Source organism: Stylophora pistillata, chromosome 4, assembly GCF_964205215.1.
Source record: "Stylophora pistillata chromosome 4, jaStyPist1.2, whole genome shotgun sequence".
Taxonomy (NCBI): Eukaryota; Metazoa; Cnidaria; class Anthozoa; order Scleractinia; family Pocilloporidae; genus Stylophora; species Stylophora pistillata.
The window spans coordinates 12,431,697-12,455,173 of record NC_142522.1 but is presented as its reverse complement, the minus strand read 5'-3'; the positions used below and the strand labels follow the sequence as shown (position 1 = coordinate 12,455,173).

Genomic DNA, 23,477 nt, shown 5'->3' with positions numbered 1-23,477 from the left:
ACTCGCCTACACCATTTGTCAACTCGCCTACACCATTAGCAAACTCGCCTACACCATTAGCCAACTCGCCTACACTGTTAGCCAACTCGCCTACACCATTAGCCAACTCGACACCTTTGGCCAACTCACCAAAACCACCGATCTACTCGCGGACAACTTTGACCAACTCGTCAAAACTAATCTTTGTTGCTCGATTTGTCATCAAGGACCAAACACGGCTCTCGATGAGGTGATCGAAGGTGTCGGTGAGTTGACATGTCGGCGCGAAGTTACTTGGTGCCCCCTGAGCACATCGCCGATTTCATAACTCTACTATTGGACGCTTTTGAGGGCAAGCAAACCCACCAGCCACGCAAGCACACGGTCACTCGTACAGAAAGAGGTGACCAACCCGCGGAAATCTTTTTCTTGTTTGTAATCTCTTTATAACGTAGATCGAATTTTTGAATTTCTTATTATTTCTTAAATGTACTCATCCAGATGTCAGATCGCAACAGTCCATGGTTGATTTTTATGCATTCTCGTAAAATCATACTAGACATGGAGAATTATTCCATAACCTTTCCACCTCCTTCTCCTCGTTTCCGCTACCCGTCCCTACTCTCTTTGTTGGTGTTAAGTCGTTTCACAGCAGAGGGCGTTTCGTACTCATTCAATTCAAACTCAGTCAGACGATTTGTACCCGTCGTCCGTGACTGTGATCAAAACCAAGTAAGATACAAATAAAATTCTGCTGTTGTTTCCCTTGGACCTTGTTAACAACACGCATATTTGGTTCTAGACTAAAGATTTCTGTGAACGTTCAATCTTTTTTCGCATTCTTTGCGTGACCTCTGTTTTCCTCTGAAATTTTGCGCGGGAAACCGGCGCGTCAGCAGACCAAAATTGATCCCTGTGCGCATGCTTAACTTTCAACATTTATGTTCCTCTGTATTCTGAACGCCTTATCTGGTGTTCTCCGTGGGTCGTCTTCAACGCGTCTATGAGGACTATCTTGTCACTTTGCCATTAATAAGATGCCTAAACCCATAAGGAATCCAGAAATCAAGTTCAAAAAGGTAAATCAAAGCATAAGCGATTTGTTTGCGTCGATTTATGGTTAAAAATGAGCGGAGACGCGTGGAAGTCTGGAAAACATCAAAACATTGCCTCCCAAAGATCTTATGCCAACCTTGCTTCGCCTGAGAAGAAATAACGAATATTTGCAGCACAGTGAGAGATATATATTTTACTCCTCTATCTCCTACTTTGAGGAGTGATGACTCTAAGATATTTTTAAGACCACATTCAAATTGCACCTAGTATGCAAATAGCGTTTATTAAAGCAATGGAACAGGGTTTCTGGCAGTGTTGATGACAAAGAGGATAATTTTGAATTTATAACCGCACCACGTAATCACCTTTTGAAGAGGAGAATGCTTTAGCTTATTCAATTATTCATACATATATGCGTTATATTTCTCATCTAAATTGTTCATTTGATTTTTATGAATTTCATCCATTTGATTTATACATAATTATATAGAATGTACTATTTATTGTATGCATATAATTATATTTATTAAAAACTGGATCATTGGATAATGCAATTCAAGACTTTTTATTGGCTCAGCCATTATGGTATATGAGCCAATATACCATAATCTAATTTCTGTACATTGTTAAATCAGGTTTCTTCTCACAAAATAAAGTCGAGAAGATTTGTCTAATAGCTTGGGGGCGTTTTTTTAATAAAACAATTATTCCACTCGCGTTTGTTGGATATGAGATGATTATAGCCAACTCGGCGCTAGCGCCTCGTTGGCTATCTATCATCTCATAAATCCAACGCGCGCTCGTGGAATAATTGTTAAATAGCCAGTCTGGGTCAGATCAGAAAACTTGACATGAAAATAATTAACTGTTATTGGAATTTTTGATTAGCCCTCCAACATTCCCTCTCATCTTTTTTTGTTGGGTTTTGTTTTTCCATTTGTATCCTCTTATGGGAGTCAAGTAGAACGATTTGGACACTTTTTACTGAGGTGTCATCAAAAAACATTGATTCTTTGAATTTGACTATTAAAGGGCCTTGGAAAAAATTAAGAGTCTGGGTTTCTGTCATCTCTAGTGAAGAGAAGGTGGGGGGTGGGGTGTTGTACATGAAAAATGGAGCCTCTTGTTGAGCCATGTCAGGGTCAATAAGTAGCAAGACAACCACTGAATATGCTAATATGTATATTTTTTATTTCTATTTGATCATTTGCATGCATTACTGCCACTTTTTTTGTGTGTGAAATGGCAGGATTATATATTGTATTATTTGTAATTCACAATTTAGAAATGTTTGTTTCAGTTGTGATCTATTTTGAGGGGGAGGGGGTGGGGGTGGGGTGTGAAGAGGGAGAGTGGTGGGGTAAGGGGATACAGATTGGATTGAATATGTTTGAGCACACATTTCAGTGATTAAATAATAAACAACATGGAAAAGTTATATTCTGGAAATTATTGTTTTCTGTACTGTTATGACCAATCATGGGATGATAATGTATGATGAGGTACTTTTTTTTTTCTTACAGCTTTTTATCAATAATGAGTATGTGGACTCAGTCAGTGGGAAAACTTTTCTGACTCTCAATCCAGTGACAGAGGAAAAGATATGTGAGGTGGCTGAGGGTGACAAGGTAAGCAAATAAGCTCAGAGATGTTGCCATAAGTTCTCTGACTGGTAAATTACACAGGAGTCAGTATTCAAGCATGTCTTAGATGAATCCCATTTTTTAATATGTGGCTTTCTAAATGGAAAGAGAAAGCAAATTGTGTTTTGATTGGCTGAGGTGATGGAACAAAATCATCCACTTTGATCCTGTGAAATTGAAAAAGTGTTCGTTACTATTTTACATTCTCCTCAACTTGCAGGAAACTGTCTATTGTGATAAGAAGAGTTTATTTTTGGCTGGTGTTGTCAACAACAAAGGCACAATGTAGTCTTAAGACAATGGAAATGGTCAGAAGGGAGAAATGAGAATTTAACTGGCCTATCAGCGAAGTGCAGTCATGCTTGGTTAATAATGCTTTATCAATCCCAGAAGTGATTCACATCAAATTATAGCTTAACCTTATGGTTACAATTTATTATTTACACTATCTCATAACCAGGGGATATCTTCAGTTGAAAAATATTCTTGACCACTACGGTAGGAAATGTTTAGCAGCTGTAAGAGAAAATTGAGAATTTCTAAACTTGGGAGTTAAGGAACAAGCTCAACTTTACTAATGTTTTATTGAATGTATAAAGGTAGATCATGTTTTGTGGCTCTGAATCTGGGACTCGAATGAAAAATGACATGTATATATGTACCAAATCCAATTTTCATACAGACTCCTGGGTTACATGTACATCTTGTAATTAAAGGTATACCTCAGGTACATCCTTAACTGGTATATTTAAATGATTCAGGCTGATGTTGATAAAGCAGTCAAAGCTGCTACTGAAGCCTTTAAACTTGGCAGTCCTTGGAGGACCATGGATGCTTCTAAGAGAGGCCAACTCTTATACAAAGTAGCTGACCTTATTGAGAGAGACTTGGACTATTTAGCTGTAAGTAAAATAATAACACTGAGCAGTATCTGTCATTGTGGTACATTATTAGGCTAGCAGTATGCAAGAAGTTTGTCATCATGGACCTAGTTAAATGGCTTAGCCTGCCAACAGTCTTCTGTAAATCACTAATTAAAATAACACCTTTTTTCACTTAAACACCAGGCTTAAAATTCACCATCCTCAATTACATCATCATTGCACTTAAGCATCACATATTGACTTTCCCATCCTAGTATGTAGGAAGTTTGTCACAATGGACCTGGTTAAACAACCTAGCCTACTACAAATCTGCTATAGCTCACTGGTGGAGCATCTAAAGTGCTAGTCGGAAGGTCATATGTTCGACCTCTATTAGGAGCGCTCACAGTTCTTTTTCTGCGAGTATGCCTAGGTGTTATTCACTGAATAACATCATCTTTCTGTAATAGCCTTTTATAAAGTTAAGGGACTCAGTAGCCATAAGAATGGAGCATACATCAGTTTAAATAGTATGATCGAGCTTTAAATGAGAGTGCAGCTTCACTTACCCTTGATTGGATGCTAATTTGTCACTATGCTGGAAACTATTACTAAGTAATTTGCAAACTATCGATCCTTAGGAGGGAGGGCCAGATATGACTTTTCAGTAAATAAGAAAAGAAATGAACCTGGCAGGTGGACTGCAATTTTAGAAATTGCAGAAATAATGTGGAAAGAAATCAGGCTTTGACAGAATTTAAACCTGTGCCTCCCATATAGTAGTTGGGTGTGATACTACCAACTCAGCTATGAAGCCACATGTTGGGAGCAGGGCAAAATAATTTTATAGGTTCTGCTTCTCTGTAAAGGAAGTTAATAACATTATTAATAGTGCTTTATTTGATATTGAATTGAGGCATATACATTTTGAATTTGTCATTCATTTATTTATAGTCCCTGGAGACTATTGACAGTGGAAAATTATTTGCTGATTCAGTAGATGACATGGAATTTACTGTGAAATGCTTCAGATACTATGCTGGATGGGCTGATAAGATAACAGGAAAGACTATATCTTCTGGTAAGTGAGCAAGTGGAAAAACTACATTAATTGATAAATTTTGCTTCCTAACTCATGCCCTTGTTCTGGTGTAACATGGTGCTGCAAAACCTTAATGCTGCCCTTCACAGCTACCATTCAGACAAGAATATTACCATGTACAGTCTTTTAAACCCTCAAACTTAGTAGGTCTCCCTTGTCAAAGCTCAACATTTCCATGTTGACAAGTTATGAAAATTTAATGTTACATTAATTAATACTTGGGAGGGATAAATTTGTACAATCTTACCACCTCTGTTTTTTGAGGAAGTCTCTACATTGTGACTAGAAAGTTCTGTAAGGCAAGGGTCTAGTGTTAAACCTGCACCTTTTGGATGAAAGTTGTGATAAAAGGCAGTTACTGTGGTGGTGAATACCTTACTGCATTGGTATTGGTAAGCATTCCAAGTATGTTTGTGTTGTAACCAGCCCCACCTGCTGACCTCATTGAATTTTTTCCTGTATATGCAGATGGTCCTTACTTTGTTTATACCAGACATGAACCTGTGGGTGTGGTTGGAGCTATTGTACCATGGAACTTTCCCCTTAACATAGCCTGTTTAAAGCTTTCTGCAGCTCTAGCTTGTGGCAATGTTGCAATTGTTAAACCAGCAGAACAGACTCCCTTAACCACTCTGTATGTGGGTTCCCTGTTCAGAGAGGTACGCTTAGGAGGGTTTGTAGTAGTTCATGGTAGACAGTAACTGTTGGTAAGGCTTGATTCCCTTGGGTGACTTAGCTATGATAATCTTGATCATGGATAATAATAAAAGCTTTATTTATCCTGGAGATATCTATCAGCGTTTATATACAACACTGGTCTGGTCAAGATGTCCAGTAAATAAAATTTAGAACAATGTCGTTCTTAGTTAGATATTTCAAAGATGCTAAAAAATTGCTAAGATAAGACTACTAAAAATCATAATTTAAGAACTACTAAAACTAATTGAAAGTATTAGGAACCAACTAGTTACACAGTACATTTATGATTACTAAATTAAATGTCACTGTCTCTCAGTTGTTTAAAAAGACTGAATTTAAAAGAGCCTGTGCTAGTTGTTGTCCTAAGTTCTGTAGGGAGTGAGTTAAACACAGTCACAGTCAGACATGTGCAGTCATATTCTCCACACTGTTCTATTTACACTTCTTATGGCAGTTTGGCAAGGAGAATTTATTTGACAATCAAGAACTTCTCAAATTACTGACCATTTTCTTTATTCTCATGACCTTTACATTTGATTTTAAGGGTGATAATGTAAGGAGAAATTAGAAGTGATCAAGGCACTCTTTGGGTTAACGGGTTAATAGTGTTCATGTGGAGAGAACTCTTGCAAGGCTTGTAATAAAACTTTGACCCATATAGGAGCCATCTCAGAATGTCATGAGATGCAATTCAGTGGAACTAGAAAGTTCATCTGACTGAGAATAAGGCACAAATTTATGTGTTCATGCATCGGTAAATATCAAGGAATCAATGGCTGATTTGAACAGATGTAGATTTAAAACCTGAATAATAGATTAACACTGCACACACACGTTTTTCATAACATGGCAGCCCCCCAAACTATATATGATGTGTGCACACTGTACAAAACCACTGGCCAAATACATCACATTCATCATGGTGCATATGTTTGCTAGATGTTGTGTTCCTAACATAACCTAGGCTAGATTGATAGGTTTAATTACAATCAAAAGAAAAATTTTGGATGATATCTAGCATGTTCCATGTCAAGTCATTCTATCCAATTTTAAAACTGCATGTCTGACACAAACCTTCATTTGAAAATTGCTTCATCATTGGAGAGCATTTTGCTTTGTTTTATAAGAAAATAGTAACTTGTTTGGGCATAAAGTTGTGCTAGATGGCAGCTGGTAAACATTTTTGTATGTGCCATGCAAAAAATGTTTGAAGGGTTATAAACTCAATAGCCTTCATTTGGCAAAAAAAAAAAAACAAAAAAAAAAAACAAAAAAAAATGTGCTTGTATATTTTTCCTAGCTTGGACATTAACTTTCCAAAGTTCATAGTTTTCTTGAGCTTTGCTCTCAGAAAGTTATTCACTTTTCAAGACAGATGATTTTGGCAGAAAATATTTACAAAATATGTATTTTCATATTTTTAATGGACATTAGATATTCAACACTGTTTTAGGCTGGTTTTCCTCCTGGTGTGGTGAATATCATCTCTGGTTATGGTCCAACGGCAGGAGCAGCAATATCTGAGCACATGGACATCAACAAAGTTTCATTTACAGGATCAACAGAGGTACCCAAGAGATACATTTATTATTAATTTATTATTAATAATATCCAGTTATTTCAACCTGTAGTAAACTCAGGAGTTCTCAGTATTAACATCTGTCCTTTTTAATGTGATATTGTCAGCCTGACTTCACCCCTGGGACCTCACCTCAATTATTAGTTAACATTTGATTATTCACCACCTTGCACACAACTGAGTCTTTTCCTTCTTTTTTATCGAGGTTGGAAGGATAATACAAGCAGCAGCTGCAAAATCCAATTTAAAGCGTGTAACACTGGAACTTGGGGGAAAGAGCCCTAATATAGTTTTTGCTGATACTGAAAATATCGATGTTGCAGTGGAACAGGCACACTCTGCATTGTTCTTCAACCAAGGACAGTGCTGTAGTGCTGGCAGCCGCACTTTTGTACAAGATGCCATTTATGATCAGTTTGTGAAAAAGAGTGTGGAAAGAGCTCAAAGCCGCACAGTTGGTGATCCTTTCGATGGTAAAATCCAACAAGGACCACAGGTGTGGGTTTACTTCAATCTTTTTTTGTCATGCTTCCTAGATGGTTTCCCTTCTGCAATAGTCGCTCAGCCATTTGAAACAGATTTCATCACTATCTGTCCATTCCCAGCTCATTATACAAGTATGAGAGAGATCAATGTTCAAGGGGTTGGGGGAACAAAGCTAAAATGTGTATCTGCAGTGCTCCAAGCTCAATTTATTGACAGCTTTTGGTGACCTAAGTATTATCAGAAAATGACTGCCTGAGGAAAAAGATTAATTTGGTAGCCAGGATACTAGAAAAGCACACTTGGCATTGTCATATCTCAACTTACACAGTTGACTAGCCTAATAATAAAGCTAATTATATAATAAAGCACTTGAAGTGCCCATGACTTCTGGAGATTTGTTACTCGGAATGTCTTTTAGGACCAAAGAATTCAAATTCCAGATACTAATACCACAACCATTAGTGTCTAATTCAGGGAGGGTTATCCACTCTTTTAAAAAAAATTTAGGCCACTATGTGGTTACATTGATAAATATCCCTTTTTTGATTTATTTTTCTTGAGTTTGGTACAAATTCATTACCAACAGGTGTGGAGTCATCATGCAGCGAAATGGGATTTTTTTAGGCATGAATTTTATTATTATTATCTCATTTTAGATTGATAAAGAACAGTTTGATAAAATCCTTGATCTGATTGAGAGTGGAAAAAAGGAAGGAGCAAAACTTGAGTGTGGCGGAGCTCGACATGGAGACAAAGGATATTTTATACAACCTACAGTCTTCTCAAATGTAAAAGATCACATGAGGATTGCCAAAGAAGAGGTATTTAATTTTCAATTTTCTTTTTTCATTTTTATATTCCTTCCTTGACTAAATTAGAAATTGTGTTGTAATGATCTTGGTTTCAAAGAACTACTTAACTATCAATTTATGTTGAAGCAAAGTTGACTTTTAATTTAGCTTTAATTGTTTACTATTGGCACCCCAGATATTTGGTCCAGTGCAGCAGATCATCAAATTTAGTGATGTAAATGAGGTCATTGAAAGGGCAAATAACACAACTTATGGCCTAGCTGCTGCTGTATTTACCAAAGATATAGACAAAGCAACAACAATTTCTCACAGTTTACAAGCTGGAACAGTTTGGTGAGGAAATAGAACATTATGGTTGTAATTTGGAACAGCTCGTGTATCCCTTAAATGTACGTGTTACATTTGGCTTTTCTATCAGAGTGTTAATGATCATAAACAGATAACAAACAGATCAGTTTCCTAGTCAGAGTGGTAATATACCACAAATCTCTTGTCTGAATACTGATGTTCTCTAATTTGTTAGATTTGATTTTGACCACAGATCATTTCTAAAACATTATGCACTACACCTACTTGTCTACTTTTTGGAAAGATCTGTTTGTTTCAAAAGTTTAGTTGGAGAAGACCCATGACAGGGTAGGAGATGCTTTCAATTACCAGACTAGTACAATATTGTATTTTGCTTGATATTTTACACATTAACAGTGTATGTGGTGAATCCTTTAAACCCTAATATCTGTATGCATATTCTCCAGACTGTTCTCTATACATTTCCTAAGGTGCTGACAAGGAGAATTTGTTTAACAATCAACAGCTTTTCAGTGACCATCTCCCTTAATTCTCCTGATCCCAGTTTTGATTCAGGTTGACATTGTAAGGATAAAGTAGATGCTAGTCACTCTTAGGCTTCAAAATGTTAATAAGGTTTGTTTCCATGAACTTATGATTTTTTTTTTTTTTTTTTCAGGGTCAACTGTTATGATTGTGGGGGGCCTCAAGCTCCCTTTGGAGGATTCAAGATGTCTGGCTTTGGTCGAGAATGGTAATTACATTCTTTGTATGTGGAAGTGGCAACTTGAAGTGATATACATGGATCCCCTTAAAGTCAACTGAAGCTTTTGCTTAAAAACTGGTCACTGCTTAAAAAAAGAAATTGTGGATCAAAAGTATTTTGAAGCAGAAAATGCATCATCAGTAATCTGTAATTCCCAAAAACTGATCAGTGCTAATCTCTCCTTTTAAGCTGCGTGATAAATTTCTCTTCAAGAATTCTTGACTGGGTAGTTTTATTCATTTGATATTTACATTGAGCAGAGAAGTTACATTTGAGTCACTTCTAGTCCTCTCAAAGATCAATTAAGTGTTGATATTGGTGAAATTCCTTGAGGCATGACTTCTACATTTGTTTTCAAAATTGTTTGTTACTGACTTAATTTTTCTCAAGAACTGAGTTGGTAGTTGAGTGACTTTTGATGCAAAATTGACTTCTCCCTTTGTCTCACTCAAAAAAAAAGTAGGGAGAATCTATCAGTATAGCAGAAGTTGAAGCAGAAGGCTCTTGTCCATACACCCATTCATTTAATAACATTGTTTTACAATGGCCTGTCTGTATGTTTCTTTTTTTCCAGGGGTGAATATGGTCTCTTACCCTACTTGGAAGTGAAAACAGTAAGTACTTACGGCTTAATTTCTTTCCATGAATTACACTCTAATTTCCTTGATTGCAAGTCCCTCAACTGAGGCCTAATGAATCTGAGATTGTCATTGTATGTGTATTTTGAAGTTGATAATTTTTCCATTTACTACAAAGTTAAAAGTATGCAATTATTATTATTTTCTTATGTAGGTTACCATGAAGGTCCCATCAAAGAACTCATAAATGATAGACAATGAAATATAACAACAGAAGTGAACTGTAGCTTTATGGTTGGTAGTAGTTTGGTACTGGAGGTTGTCTAAAACAGGAAAGGACCTTTGAAATAATAGAATGAAAATAATAAATTATCTTATAGCAGGGATTTGATGGGAGTCCTAGGTGCATGTTTGGGGCAATGGTATTAACAAAATGGCTGGAAATTGAGCCCATGTATACCATGATAAATGTAAAATCATTTGTGGAGAGCAATGCTTGTTTCCCTGATATAGCACAAGTGTTCTTGATGTACTTAACAACGCTGCTGCACCATCAATGATTGCTGCACCCATTAGATCTTAGGACTGTTTAGATAATTTTGAATTTCGAAAACAAAATTATTGAGAGGAACTTTTACACTTTTGGAGTTTTGAAAAAAATAAGATCAGATATATACTGGTATATTTTGCAAAATCCTTGTTCCTAACCCTTTCACTGATTCAAGCCGGGTTAGCCACAGTTGACCATCTTCCCACTTTTTCCACAAGTTAAAATGAATGTACAATGGCAAATATTTATCTTGTTATCAGAGTTCCATCAAAAGTTACTAGCATTTATTTCTTAGGGCTCCTTTTGGGTTGTGCTGAAGGAGAGGGAATTTGGACCTCATTCAATAACAAAATTGATGCTCTCAAGTGTCAGGGAAAGTAATATCAGTGGACAAATGATATAAAGGCTCCTAAAGTTTTCTTACATGACCTCGGGAAAAATGATGATAATTATTTTTTGATATAAAGGAATAACACGTGTAAATGCCCTTCCTTAAAGCTTACAGACATGAGATTCCTTATTCCACACACTTCCATCGGTTACAGAATGTCCGTCTCCTCCCCCATAAAACTTCAATCGATTTCCTGTTGAATGAAATTGTTGTAGTGTACTACCTTAAATACAATAATATAGAACATTAGCATACGGAAAGTGCCGACAGATAACCTTTCGTTTAAACACAAAATTTTCTACATTATTATTTCGTTCTGGTAGCGTGGCCGAGTGGTCTAAGGCGCTGGTTTAAGGCACCAGTCTTTTCGGAGGCGTGGGTTCGAATCCCACCGCTGCCATGATCTTTTCACTTTTTTTTTTTTTTTCTAATATAGCTACTTAGATTACAGAGTTCTTCAGGCCCAACTCTTTTTAGAGTTCCCTTTCGGCTGACATTAATTTGAACGTTAGATAGAAGAATTTTGCTCCCCTTAAGTATTCAGCCCAGTTAATAATATGAGTGTATTTGAGAAGTACCTAAAATACCGGCGGTGGCAAATGATTTCGAATACTAACTTGCGTATGACCCTTCACTTAAGTCCTCACGTTTTTGTTGCAAATAACAGATCATCAGAATTTTTTGCACTGACCTGATAACTTTAACAGCTAATACTTCGACTATGAGTTTCTACTGGTCGAGCCAGAGGTTGTATCGGATCCGTTTTTGCCAAGGAATAAAAGTCATTTCACTCTGTTTTCTCAAAAAAAAAAAAAAAAAGAAATATAAATCTTCCTGCTTTGAGAAAAAACTGCGAGTATTAATATTTGAATTGTTTTTAAAAACCTTTCGAAAATCGTGGTTCTCGAAGCACAGGCAGCCCAAGCTCACTGAACACCAACAGAGCGCTAACTCGCCGAAAACGCTTCAAAATGGCCTGAGATGTTAGGAATCAACAAAGAAAACAGCAGGGCAATAAGGTGAGTCCATTTTATTTCATAACAAAATAATTTTTCTCTCTTTTAAAGGCAAACCGATAACATCCCATACAAACCTTTATAAATATAAAACGTTGCGCAACACTGTAAGAGTCACGTCCGCGTTTCTGGTAGTGAGCTTGGGCTACCTGTGCTCGAAGCGGTAATATGTGAACAAGAGCTCCCCCTAAAACCTGTCGGCCGACTGTCGGTCAACTGTCGGCCTACAGATTACCGACAGTTTACCAACAGGCTACCGACAGCTAACCGACAGGCTACTGTGAAAACACGCAGTAGACATGTCCCAGAAACGATAATAGTCCCGATAAACACGAGTTAAGCTTTGCCTACTGATTGATCGATGGCAAAAAGATTTCTTTCCGAGATGATTAACCAGCAGGACAGTCAATATATTAAGGTTTATAGGAGATTTAATCCAAACCTCAGAAATCCAAGGGGAAAGAAAGCTACTTTAATTGGGAAGCTTCTCAGTCGTGTTGCTGAACTCCACGTACAACGTGGAGTCCAGTCCGGCCCTTATGATACATCGTGTATGTATCAGTGATGCTTACCTTTTGACTAACAAAGTTCTCTAGTTTTGCAGGTTCGGACACATAAGCTTTTGGATGACTGCGTTCCTCTTAGGAAAAAGAAAGTGATTTATGTACCCGCGAGATTTGTATTAATTAATTAGTATCTTTCATAATCCGATAATTTGACTTGAATGGCGGACAAATAACTCGTAGCGAGATGTGGTTAACACATTGAAAATTTGGCTGTTCTTGGTGGTGTTCGCGCTAGGATTGGTTGCTACAACGACTGTACCTATTAAAGTTTCCCATACAGTACGCAGTGTATCTTTTCAATTCACTTTTATGGATAAATAAGGTAAACTTCACGACACGATGTAACCGACAAGTTACCGACACTTCACCGACAGGTTACCAACAGTCGGCCGAATGTCGGTCGACACTTTTAACTAAAACTGTCGGCAAACTGTCGGCAAACTGCCAGCCGACAGTTGGCCGTTTGTCGACCGACAGTTGGCCGACAGTCGACCAACAGTCGGCCGACAAACGGCCAACTGTCGGCCGACAGGTTTTTTGGGAGCTCTTCTTCATAATTACCCTTGAAGCAGTCACGCGAATCGGATTTATAACATGCTGCAGGTAAAAAAGAGAACCCAAGGGGTTGTGGTGGCAGGGAGAGGTGGGTACTCCCATGTGAAATCGATAGTGATCTCGTCGGCTCCGCGTTACGTCTTCGCTTTGCGTCTCTGCTTCACGTTGAAAATTACGAAATTTTGTCAACCTTGTTCCTGGGCTCCTCATTTTCTTGCAGTCCTCCCTAAAATGGCACCTTTACTGTTTTAAAGTAAGGAAATGTAGGGAGGGGGGTAGTGATGGGGGAAAGGGCATTAAATTCCAGATTAAGTTGAAAAGATTGAAATTATTAAAAAATAATTCAATGAATTTAAAATAATTTAAATGACTAAAGAAAACAATTTTCTGATGGGTCTTTGATTTTTATTATGTGAAGTTAGGTGATTTTTATTATGTGAAGTTAGGTAATTAGGTAACAAGTAATTTGAAATAATGGAAATAATAGCAGAAGCACTCATCACCATTGCGTAATGCTTAGGACAATTATGCATCAGCTGATCATTGCTTCTGGCAAAGATGATAATCATTCAATTTCAGTGGCATCAGCTCTCTGTCTCCACTCGTTGAAACCTCCCTGAGAGAAAGAAAAAAAAAAAAGGAAAAGAGAGATGAATGATTAAAGAATTTTTCAACCTCCTTTAGAGGAGAATATTATATGACGTAGCATTTTAAAGCCACCAACAAATGCTAACATCGCTCTTACTATCTAAAAAATATACTAAACCTAATAATATCTCAGTATATGCATCTTATTAGAGATTTTTTTGTGTGTATTGCTGAGTATTTTTATGAGTTGTGCCATATTTTGACAAGCCTGTAAGGCGAGTCAAAATACAAACAATGAATAAAAATACTCAGCAATACTACATAACAAAACATCTAATAAGAGATTTATTATCCAACACACCAAATTGTTATTCAGTGCGGGCGAATTTTGCGGATGTTTCTGGAGTACAAATATCACATGATATTTGCACTTGTCTCATGCATTATTTGTACTATACAAAGCAAAGTTGGATAATAAGAAATAAAACATTAAAATATCAAATGTTTACATGATAAAGTGCAACATCAGGACATCCACAGAGATGTGCTGTGAGAACCAAAGTACAAGAAGAGATGCCACCAATACACATGCCAATTACTGGTTTGCTTAGATCAATTCCTGCATCAGAGTAAACTGAAAGGCAATAAAATTTGGTCATTCACGTCAATCAAGATGTTTTGTATTACCTAATTATCAATATTTTATTCAAGGTTATGGTTAAGGTCCCAACATGAGGGAATCCTTTACTTTTGGTGGCCTGTCTGTGAAGGGAACTTAAATCACATTTTTAATCATCGAGTGAATAAAAGAAAACAGAAATCTTGGAAATTGAACCAACTTCTCATCTGTATTTTAAAAAAAAAACTTATTTTTGAAATTATATATAATTATCTATATCTATATATCTAATGTGTAGAGAACTAATGAGCTGTTAACTATTACTTTAGTATAGGACAGATCGCATATTTTGGAACTGAATATCACCTCTTTTACTCATGTAAAGAGTTACTTATAATACCTTTCTTTAACTCATCAACAGTCTTAAGAGTCTTGGTTTCAGCATTAAACAAGGTTGGAAATGGAATATTTACTGCACCAGGATAGTGGCCAGTGGTTGGATCTTGGAAAGAAAGTGATTGAAAATTAAACTGTCTAATTTGTATTAAATAACTGTAATGCACAATATTCAGAGCCTATCCCTTGTGATAACATACATTGGGGTTGATAATGATAGTAATGATAAATACTAATATAAGTAATAAAATAATGAAAGTCAAATGGAAATGATAAATCACATTTCAAACATGATGCACCTAAGTTCTATTATAAAGTATTCTTGAAAGATTATTTTTATTTACTATAGTTTAATAGATACAATCAGGCCCGTAAGAAAAGTACAAATTGCAACAAACCATACATACATACATACATACATACATACATACATACATACATACATACATTTTATTGGGTTTTGGGATAAAAGTACAGTAACATGCCCACGGGTAGCTAAGCTAGTCTACGCAGGTCATGTTTACAGGAAATAGATACAACTAAATACAGCTAAAAGTAACAAGAGAACTAAAAAGCTGGAATTGACAACAATGATTAGAGACTACTGATAAACTAATGATATTACTAATAATAAATGACAACGGTCTTGACGGGAGATTCAAAAAGCCAATACAGACTGGCTATAGCTAATTACTTTAACCCATCTTCTCAAGATGATTAATTACCATTGGCAGAATGATTGAACATATTTGGGCCACGACTATCACAAACTTGTGCTTTTCTTGACTTCAGGTTTTCTTTCATGTCTTCAAACTTTCTTATCCATTTTGGATTCCACTTTGCAGTAAAGTCACCATCCTACGTAAACAGATCAAATAAAAGTTATTAATTGGTTTTGGTTATAATTTTTAGCCCAGTGCTTATGGTGTCTATTATGGTGATTTAACTATTTTTAATATTTGATTTCAATTACTCATTTCTGGTTACACCACCAAGGGGTCAAATTTGGTGTCAAACACTTTCATCATAAGCATCATAATATATCCTTCACTTCAAAAGAAGTAGTTATACAAAGTCAACATTATGGTAGTTTGGTAATATTAACTAAGTTGAGATTGTATGGTAGGGTGAGGAGATGTCCAGTACACCATAAGGCGGCTTGTAGGGAAGACCACCTTGGTTGTCGTTATGTTACTTTGTAATTAAGTTGTGGATGTGCTGCTCAGACAATTCAAACTCGTTTCATTAAAAATTCCCTAATCTTTTTTTAAATGTAGAGAAGCTTTGCTAGTGTGATCAAGGACAAATTTTAAAGAAGGTGTAGTCAAGAGGGTGTGGAACCATATTTGGTAACCTTCACACTAGGTGACATAGGCTTAAATTCACATTCCAGAGTTCAAGGTATCAGTTTTTAAGCTGCAATATGCAGCTTGGGTTTTGTAGTTGATCTGAACCACTAGGTTTATCTAACATCATTTTCCACAATTTGGTGGTCTTCCCAGCAAAGCAGGCACCAATGAGTACAGGAAACTCTTGGAGAAAATTGATTAATTGCGCCTAACTGTTGTTATTAATTGTTGTGGTTTATAATGTTGAAAAGCACTCTGTACAAGATTTGAGACAATCAGTCTCTAAAGTTAAGTAAAATTTGATCACCCCTTTCTGGACCACTGCATCTGTTGTTTCAAAGCCATCACCAATCCATCTTTTCAAACCTCCGTCAAGTACTGAGACATTTTCGTGTCCAAACAACTACGAAGGTAAAATAAAAAAAAATTGTTGGTAAATAGGAAAAAATTTAGCAGAGTCCTATCTTTGGTTTTGTTGAGTATCTTCAGATCCAACTCTAGGGTTGTCTTTAGAGGCTTATTTGCAGCGGAAACCCTCCTGCTGTGAGACCATTTTTCGCCAGCTTCTTTGAACATTGTGATCAACGACAAAATTAGCATTTTTGAAATGATTCTAAAGTCAGTGTCTGGCTTAAAAAAGATTTCTCTAATATGTCCCAGAATGCTGAATATTGTGTCTCAAGACTGTCAGATATCAAAATTTTCTCGAGGAGCATGTCCTCGGACCCCCCCCAGAAGGTCATGTTTGTTTCAACACGCCATGCTTGCTATGCTAGCTTAGTTCAATTCAGCCGCGAATTCAGTTCAGATCATATATCTAATTAATTTTCTGTTGACAACCCTGAGGCGAGGGACGATTAAATGGAGGTCCCGTCTCCTGTAGGGTTAGGGGTAGGAGATGTGAATTTCCACGCACGAGATTACTGTGTGGTAGATGTCCTCCCCTGGGGTGGGATGGGTGGGTTTACTGGGCCCGCAGTAATTGGCGCAAGCTGTTGCGGTGTCCCTGCCTGTCGGCGAATCTATTAAACTATAAACTGAGCCTCAAGAGATACATTGGGAATATGATTACCTTGAACATCCACCAAGCTCTTCCACCCATGAAGAAACCAAACTTTCCAGTGTTGTCATAGATCACGACATGATCCTTGCTATTCACTGCACTGGCTCTTGCATTCATTTGAAATGTAGCAACATCTGGAATGTTTCGTGGATACCATGGTGTGTTTTCTACCCCACGAAACAAGTCCATATATGAAGCATTTGCAATATGTTGCCTGGAAGATACCAAGATCAGATAATCTACATGAAATATTTTAGTACATTATTTAAACTTGAACCACTTTTGAGTACTTGTTCAAGCATTTATATTTATTTAATAAGTAATACACGGATGAATTATTCTTCTGGAAGGGTCTTGGAGAAGCTAGGAGGAGGATTCATGGTGTGGGTTTTGCTGTGCACAACAGATTGCTAAAGAAGATCAGCACACCTCGAGGCGTATCTAAACGCATATCCATTTTGGAACTGGCGACTAAAACCGGCAAAGCTCACATCATCAGTGCCTATTCCCCGACTCTAACCTCAGAAAGCGAGAAGAAAGATCTATTCTATGAGGAACTCCAAGATGTGATTAACAGCATTCCAAAGGCAGACCAAATCTTTCTCATGCATGGGTGATTTTAATGCAAGAGTTGGCGCTGAACATCAAGTATGGACCAACTGCCTCGGAAAGTTCGGACTGGGAAGAATAAATGAGAATGGTCAGAGACTATTAACTGAGAGTTCTGCACAAACAACGATCTGTGCATTACAAACACTTTCTACAATGGCAGGGACCGGCATAAAGTTTCGTGGCGTCATCCAAGATCAGGCCACTGGCACCTGCTCGACTTTGTGATTGTTAGGAAGAATGATGCCAACACTGTGAAGCAAATAAGATCTTACCACAGTGCAGATTGTAACACAGACCACCTTCTGATAATAGCCAAGGTAGAGATGATCACACAAAAAAAGCCAAGATCTGAGAAGCCAAGAAAACCCAAGATCAATACCGAGAATACGAAAGACCCTACAATGATGGCCAAATTCCAGGAACTTGCTTAAGAATAGCTTCAAAACCTGGATGAATCATCTCCCAACAAAATGTGGAACAACATGAAATCAGCAATATATGATTCTGCATCAAAGGTGTTTGGAGTGGATCGACCTTCCAAGGAAGACTGGATTGAAGCCAACGCATAGACATTAATGCCACTGCTTGAGGAAAAACGCAAGATACATATAGAACACGACAGAAATTCGTCAGAAAGCACAAAGCAAAAACTACTTGCTGCGAAATCAAACCTTCAAAGATTAACCAGAAAATGTGCCAACCAATACTGGGAAAAGCTATGCTCAGAAATTCAACAAGCGAGCGACATGGGTAACATCAGGAAAATGTATGAGAAAATCAGAGTTGCAATTGGACCAACAGCAAAAAAATTGGTACCTCTCAGATCTGCAACTGGCGAGCAACTGACGGACAAGAAGAAACAAATAGAACGATGGGTTGAGCGCTACTCTAATTTGTACTCAAAGGAGCGGCATGTTGACGGACAGCTTAGAGAGATCATCCCTCAGCTCCCTGAAATGACAGAACTGGATATACCACCAACAGAAGAAGAGCTTGCCATCGCAATCAAAGAACTTGCAAGCAGAAAAGCACCGGGAAACGACAACATACCCGCTGAAGTAGTGAAAGAAAACAAAGCGTTTCTCCTTCCCTATCTTCACAAGCTACTGATGACTTGCTGGTTGGAAGCAGAAATCCCACAAGATATGAGAGATGCTAAGATCACAATTCTCTATAAAAATAAAGGGGATAAGGGAGATTGCAACAATTACAGAGGCATTTCACTACTGAGCATCACAGGAAAAGCATTTGCAAGGATCATCCTGAAGAGACTCCAGAAACTAGCGTAGAGAGTTGTACCAGAGAGCCAGTGTGGCTTCAGGTCAAATCGCTCAACAATGGATATGATCTTTTCCCTTTGACAGATACAAGAGAAATGCCGGGAACAACGTATACCATTACGTATAGCATTCGTTGACCTGACAAAGGCTTTTGATAAGTCAGCAGATCAGGATTGTACATGGTGCTAGAAAAAATAGGATGCCCACCAATACTGCTGCAGCTCATTGTCTCCTTCCACGAAGACATGAGAGCCACCGTCTAGTTCGATGGTTCAACATCAGACAGCTTCAACATCAACAGTGGAGTTAAACAAGGTTGTGTCTTATCAACGACCCTCTTCGGCATCTACTTCGCTGTATTGCTTGAGTATGCATTTCAGGAGTCACTAGGGGATGTTTTCCTCCACTGGAGAGCAGATGGGTCACTCTATAACCTTACCCGACTCAAGGCCAAGACCAACATGAATCAACCCTACAGACAGTGATGGACCACCTATCATCAGTGTGCAAGGCCTTTAATTTAGTCATCAGTGTGAAGAAGACAGTCATACTGACCCAGGAAGGCACAGCACAAGCCCATATCAAGCTGGACAACAAAGAACTTGAGACTGTTGACAAGTTTTGTTACCTGGGATCTACCATCACATGCACTACCTCACTTGATGATGAGATCAACGTCAGGATAGGGAAGGCCGCAACAACATTTGGTAGGCTAACAAAACGAGCTCGGGAGAACAAAAGATTAAAGATTAAGACAAAGATCAAAATCTACGAAGCATGTGTTCTAAGCGCACTCCTCTACGGATCTGAAACATGGACCTTGTACAGCAGACAAGAAAAGCGACTCAACACTTTCCATCTCAGATGCCTTCGTAAGATCTTAGGAATTACGTGGAGTGACAAAATTAGCAATGTTGAGGTGCTGGACTAGACAATACTCCAAAGCATGACATCGATCCTGTGCATGAGAAGGCTAAGATGGTTGAGACATGTAAAGAGAATGGATGACAGCCGGATTCCAAAGCAACTACTCTATGGTGAACTGTCACAAGGAAAAAGACAGAGAGGAAGACCAAAACTGAGATATAAGGACGCATGCAAGACCAGTTTGTCCAAATGTGAGATCGATGTCAAAACCAAGGATGAAATAGCAGTTGACAGAACGAAGTGGAGGGCTACAGTGAAGGAACTATTGTGCTCGAAAATAGCCTCAGGAACAACCAGATTGAGAAACGTCAGCGACGAAAGGAAAACAACAGCAGTGCAGAACGCGGCGGCATCTCCCTGGTATGCAAATACTGTAGCAGAAGCTGTGGTTCCAAGATCGGAAGAGTCAGCCATGAAAGAAGCTGCAAGCAAAGGACTTTCTAGGGCTTATCATGAAATGACCCTTTTAAGCTTAACAGACCGTCTGAAGAGACGAAAAGGGCCATACAATACACGGGTGAATAGTACTTTTTACGCGTACTGATTGGTTAGCTCGGAAATTATTGAAAGGTATTTTTGTATCGGTACACAAGTAAATAGTGCTTTTCGCCTGCACTGATTAGCTAGTTCGGAAGTGATTGGCAAGTAGATCAACCTACTGAACGGAAGCGCTGAATAGATGAAACCGCGTGTCAAGATTTTTTTTTAATTTACGATTTTTAGTTTACACGCAAGGTTGAAGTTTCTCGAGGTTGTTGTCGTGCTTGTAATTAAGGAGTTTAAGCAAAGACGTCCAAAGCTCACGTCTCGAGAAAAACGAAAGATTAATTTTCGGTTACGTATGTAATTATTTACGAAAGCGTCAGACGTTGTGTTACGCGGTGTGAGGTTACGCGAGGAACCCGTCGATTTGAACCCGTCATAAAGAATATCATGGGAAACGAAATATGGTCGATTTACAACGCTAAATATTCCGAAATGTGAACATTTTACACGTAAAAATGGTTACTGGTGATCTCTGCCGTTTTTGGCAGAAACATAATTTTCCTCTAGGATTTTCGCTTGTAGCTCGATGCGCCAACAGTTTCTCGCGGTACGACGTTTTCGCTTAGGCATAACATTGCTTCCAAGATTTCATTGGTAAGAAAAAGTTGGCGTTTGATTTAACGTTTTAGTTCTGTATTGGACGGCTAGGAAATGTACAAAGTTTTAAAACACACGTGTTTCGCTATTGTTTTGCGCATTTGAACTTTTTTTAACGTGAAAGCGACTCCAGCTAAGCGGGTTACTCTACCTTGAAATATTTGCATGGCAAATTGTCACCCCAGCTGACAGGGTCACCCTAACCCTTGGCAACCCGCCATGGCGGGTCACCCCACCCGTCATGTAAACGTGATCAAGATGAAATAAGAGATTGTATTGACATGCAGGTTACCACACCTAGGTTCCCCCACCTCAACAGGCCCTTTGTCATTTGAGAATCGTGATTGGCAGCCCATCTCATGCACATTGGCGTAACTCGAGCGATAGACATGAGATTTGTAAAAGAATCGCTTAGGGCAATTTAGAAGAACAAGCACACGACAAAAATCGTTCGGCGATAGTTCCTTTAATGGCCTAACTCTTAAGAGTTTCGTTTGTGAGGCTCGTCTTCTGTATAAAATTTCACAGGTTTCCGTAATTGTGCGCCTAGAATTTTGAATTGGTTTAATTTCGTGATATCGCATGCACGGGGCGACGACATGAAGATTGATTGCTGGTTGAGATAGGAAATATCAATGGTTACACCGAATGAGATTAAAAATCACTCTACCGTGCTTAGTCTGTAGTCCCTATCAAAACCATTAAAAAAATAAGGTTAAGAATCAAAGGGACAAAAGATGAATTTTCAAACAATCTCGCAAAGATTCAGGTCCGTATGATGTTTCGTGCGGGAGACGCCATGTCTTGCCAAAGGGCGGGCGGGAGCTAAAAAAAACATATGTAGGTCATCGGATTTCGCTATTAAAAGCCTGTAATCGTCTTCTAAGGGCTCATAAACAACCTTACGAGTACCTATTCTCATATGAGGACACTTTGGATCGCGAAATCTTAGCGGGAAAGTCCCTTTTCTTAACCTACGTGATACAAATTTAATATGGTATCACGCAAAACTTGGAAATTCAACTGTGCTTTATTACAACACGAAAACCCTAAAATCTTAAAAGGATCAATAATTCCTTACTTTATCAATTTTGATGACGCTACGTGAGCGCCTCACTTTAAGAGCTTGTACTTAATTTTTCCACTAATTTTTTTATTTCTTGACTTGCGCGACGGATTCTGATCGACAATTTTAAGAGGTTGTCTGTGTGCAAAAGGTCTGACAATCGTCCACTTAAAACCAAACTAATTTTAGAATCTATCTGAATTTCTCAAGAAACATCGAATAATCTCAATAGGTTTGATCGAAGTTGTTCCTGATATTCTTAAGAATTTAAAACAACTGTAGGATGTGTGTAGTCCATGTACTGCCCGCCTATTAAACTGAGCCATTTCAAAAGCCAAAATTCCAGTGGTCGGTAGACATATTTGGAATTTTCAGTGAGACTTACTCGGAACAATCTATTATTCTCTACAAAGATCGTGTAACATTTTGATTTCCTAGACACCTTACTTTGAAAAGTCAGTTGAAGCATCCTTGTCGCTGAACCATGTAGTATCTAAAACTGACAAATGTTCCGCGGCGGTTCCTAGGCGCTTGTTAAGCCATTCTGTGGATACTTCAGGCTGATTCATTTCTGAAGACATACAGATGAGATCGTAAACAAGTTTCCAGCAAGATTTCCGTCTCTTGTTACCCTCAGTGGTGAATGCCTGCAGAGGTGCATGGAATATGTAGGAGTGGTTTATGATAACTTGAAACAATGCCTACTGAGAAAGGACCTGAGCTAGATTTGATTGGGTTTTAGGTTTCGTGTCTGGAACAAAAGCTTCCACTTTTATCGGCTTTACCTTTGTAAGGGCAAGCAAAAAAATGAAATAAAATAAAGCAGAACAAGTTAAGTCAAAACAGCGGTACTGTACCTCCAAGTAAAGGCACTTGTGTTTTCGTGTTCACTCGTCACAGCTGATTATTTTAATAACTGTTTCACACTTGGGGCGAGCAGAAGTGTCTTACAGATATGGTCCAGTACTTTTATGTCAGCGCCTCCGGGGAATAGATGCTATTTTGTTCATACTTTAGAAATGGTGGCGCTAGCAAAATGATCTTGTGATTGGTTTTTATACAGTCCAAACATATCGCTTTATTTGACTTATACAGCAGAACAGCTATTCTGGTGGACTCAATGAGCCTTTGATTGCATGTGCGAGACTCAAGGTCATCGGAGCTCAGCGAAAGAGCATGCGACCGACCATGAGGGGGGCGAGAGGAGTGTTGTTCTTCCCATCTCCTCACTTATTTTTTCTCGCTTAGTTCTTTGCAATGCATGCTAAGACTTACTCGTAAGGTCTATTACATATCAATATCTTACACATCAATATCTTATTTGCCATCAAGCAGAACTAAATCTGATGATTGTTTATGCATGCTGAAAACTATTAAATTGCGCGAACAAAATCAATAAGAGCAAGAATTGGCTTGAATGCCTCTAACCAATCAGAACTGAGATGGTGACGCCAAAGCACACAAATCAAAATTTTACGCAGTGCAGATGAATAAAGCCAAGCGCC

The 23,477-nt window shown here is 38.1% G+C and overlaps 2 protein-coding genes, 1 long non-coding RNA gene and 1 other non-coding gene across 6 annotated transcripts; 2 read left to right on the top strand and 2 right to left on the bottom strand.

The window, feature by feature from the left end:
• The first annotated feature begins 886 nt into the window (after positions 1–886).
• On the top strand, positions 887–16,199 carry LOC111334097 (aldehyde dehydrogenase 1A1-like). Of its 2 annotated transcripts, none has more exons than XR_016000593.1 (12): positions 887–1,058; positions 2,559–2,663; positions 3,440–3,580; positions 4,496–4,622; positions 5,112–5,302; positions 6,796–6,909; positions 7,127–7,417; positions 8,064–8,228; positions 8,395–8,608; positions 9,187–9,261; positions 9,848–9,887; positions 10,066–10,137. XR_016000593.1 is itself a non-coding variant. In XM_022939786.2 (12 exons), exons 1-12 carry the CDS (start codon positions 1,017–1,019, stop codon positions 10,096–10,098), a joined length of 1,482 nt encoding a protein of 493 aa, XP_022795521.2. In that variant the 5' UTR covers positions 900–1,016; the 3' UTR covers positions 10,099–16,199. The 2 variants fall into 2 exon arrangements, 1 of the variants encoding a protein (XP_022795521.2); XM_022939786.2 differs by having other exon boundaries at positions 900–1,058; positions 8,395–8,552; positions 10,066–16,199.
• On the bottom strand, positions 9,489–11,761 carry LOC148732510 (uncharacterized). The gene is made up of 2 exons (XR_016000594.1): positions 11,484–11,761; positions 9,489–10,985 (listed from the first exon to the last, which is right to left on the bottom strand). It is a non-coding gene; the product is annotated as an uncharacterized LOC148732510 (long non-coding RNA).
• On the top strand, positions 11,111–11,192 carry Trnal-aag (transfer RNA leucine (anticodon AAG)). The gene has a single exon. It is a non-coding gene; the product is annotated as a tRNA-Leu (tRNA).
• On the bottom strand, positions 13,313–22,985 carry LOC111334071 (3-mercaptopyruvate sulfurtransferase). 2 transcript variants are annotated; one of them, XM_088758636.1, is made up of 8 exons: positions 22,830–22,985; positions 22,420–22,619; positions 16,954–17,158; positions 16,189–16,284; positions 15,258–15,390; positions 14,537–14,638; positions 14,027–14,151; positions 13,313–13,545 (listed from the first exon to the last, which is right to left on the bottom strand). In XM_088758636.1, the coding sequence occupies exons 2-8, from the start codon at positions 22,551–22,553 to the stop codon at positions 13,495–13,497; spliced, it is 846 nt and encodes a 281-aa protein (XP_088614762.1). In that variant the 5' UTR covers positions 22,554–22,619; positions 22,830–22,985; the 3' UTR covers positions 13,313–13,494. The 2 variants fall into 2 exon arrangements, with proteins under 2 accessions (XP_088614762.1, XP_022795498.2); XM_022939763.2 differs by lacking the exon at positions 22,830–22,985 and having other exon boundaries at positions 22,420–22,668.
• Positions 22,986–23,477: the final 492 nt, after the last annotated feature.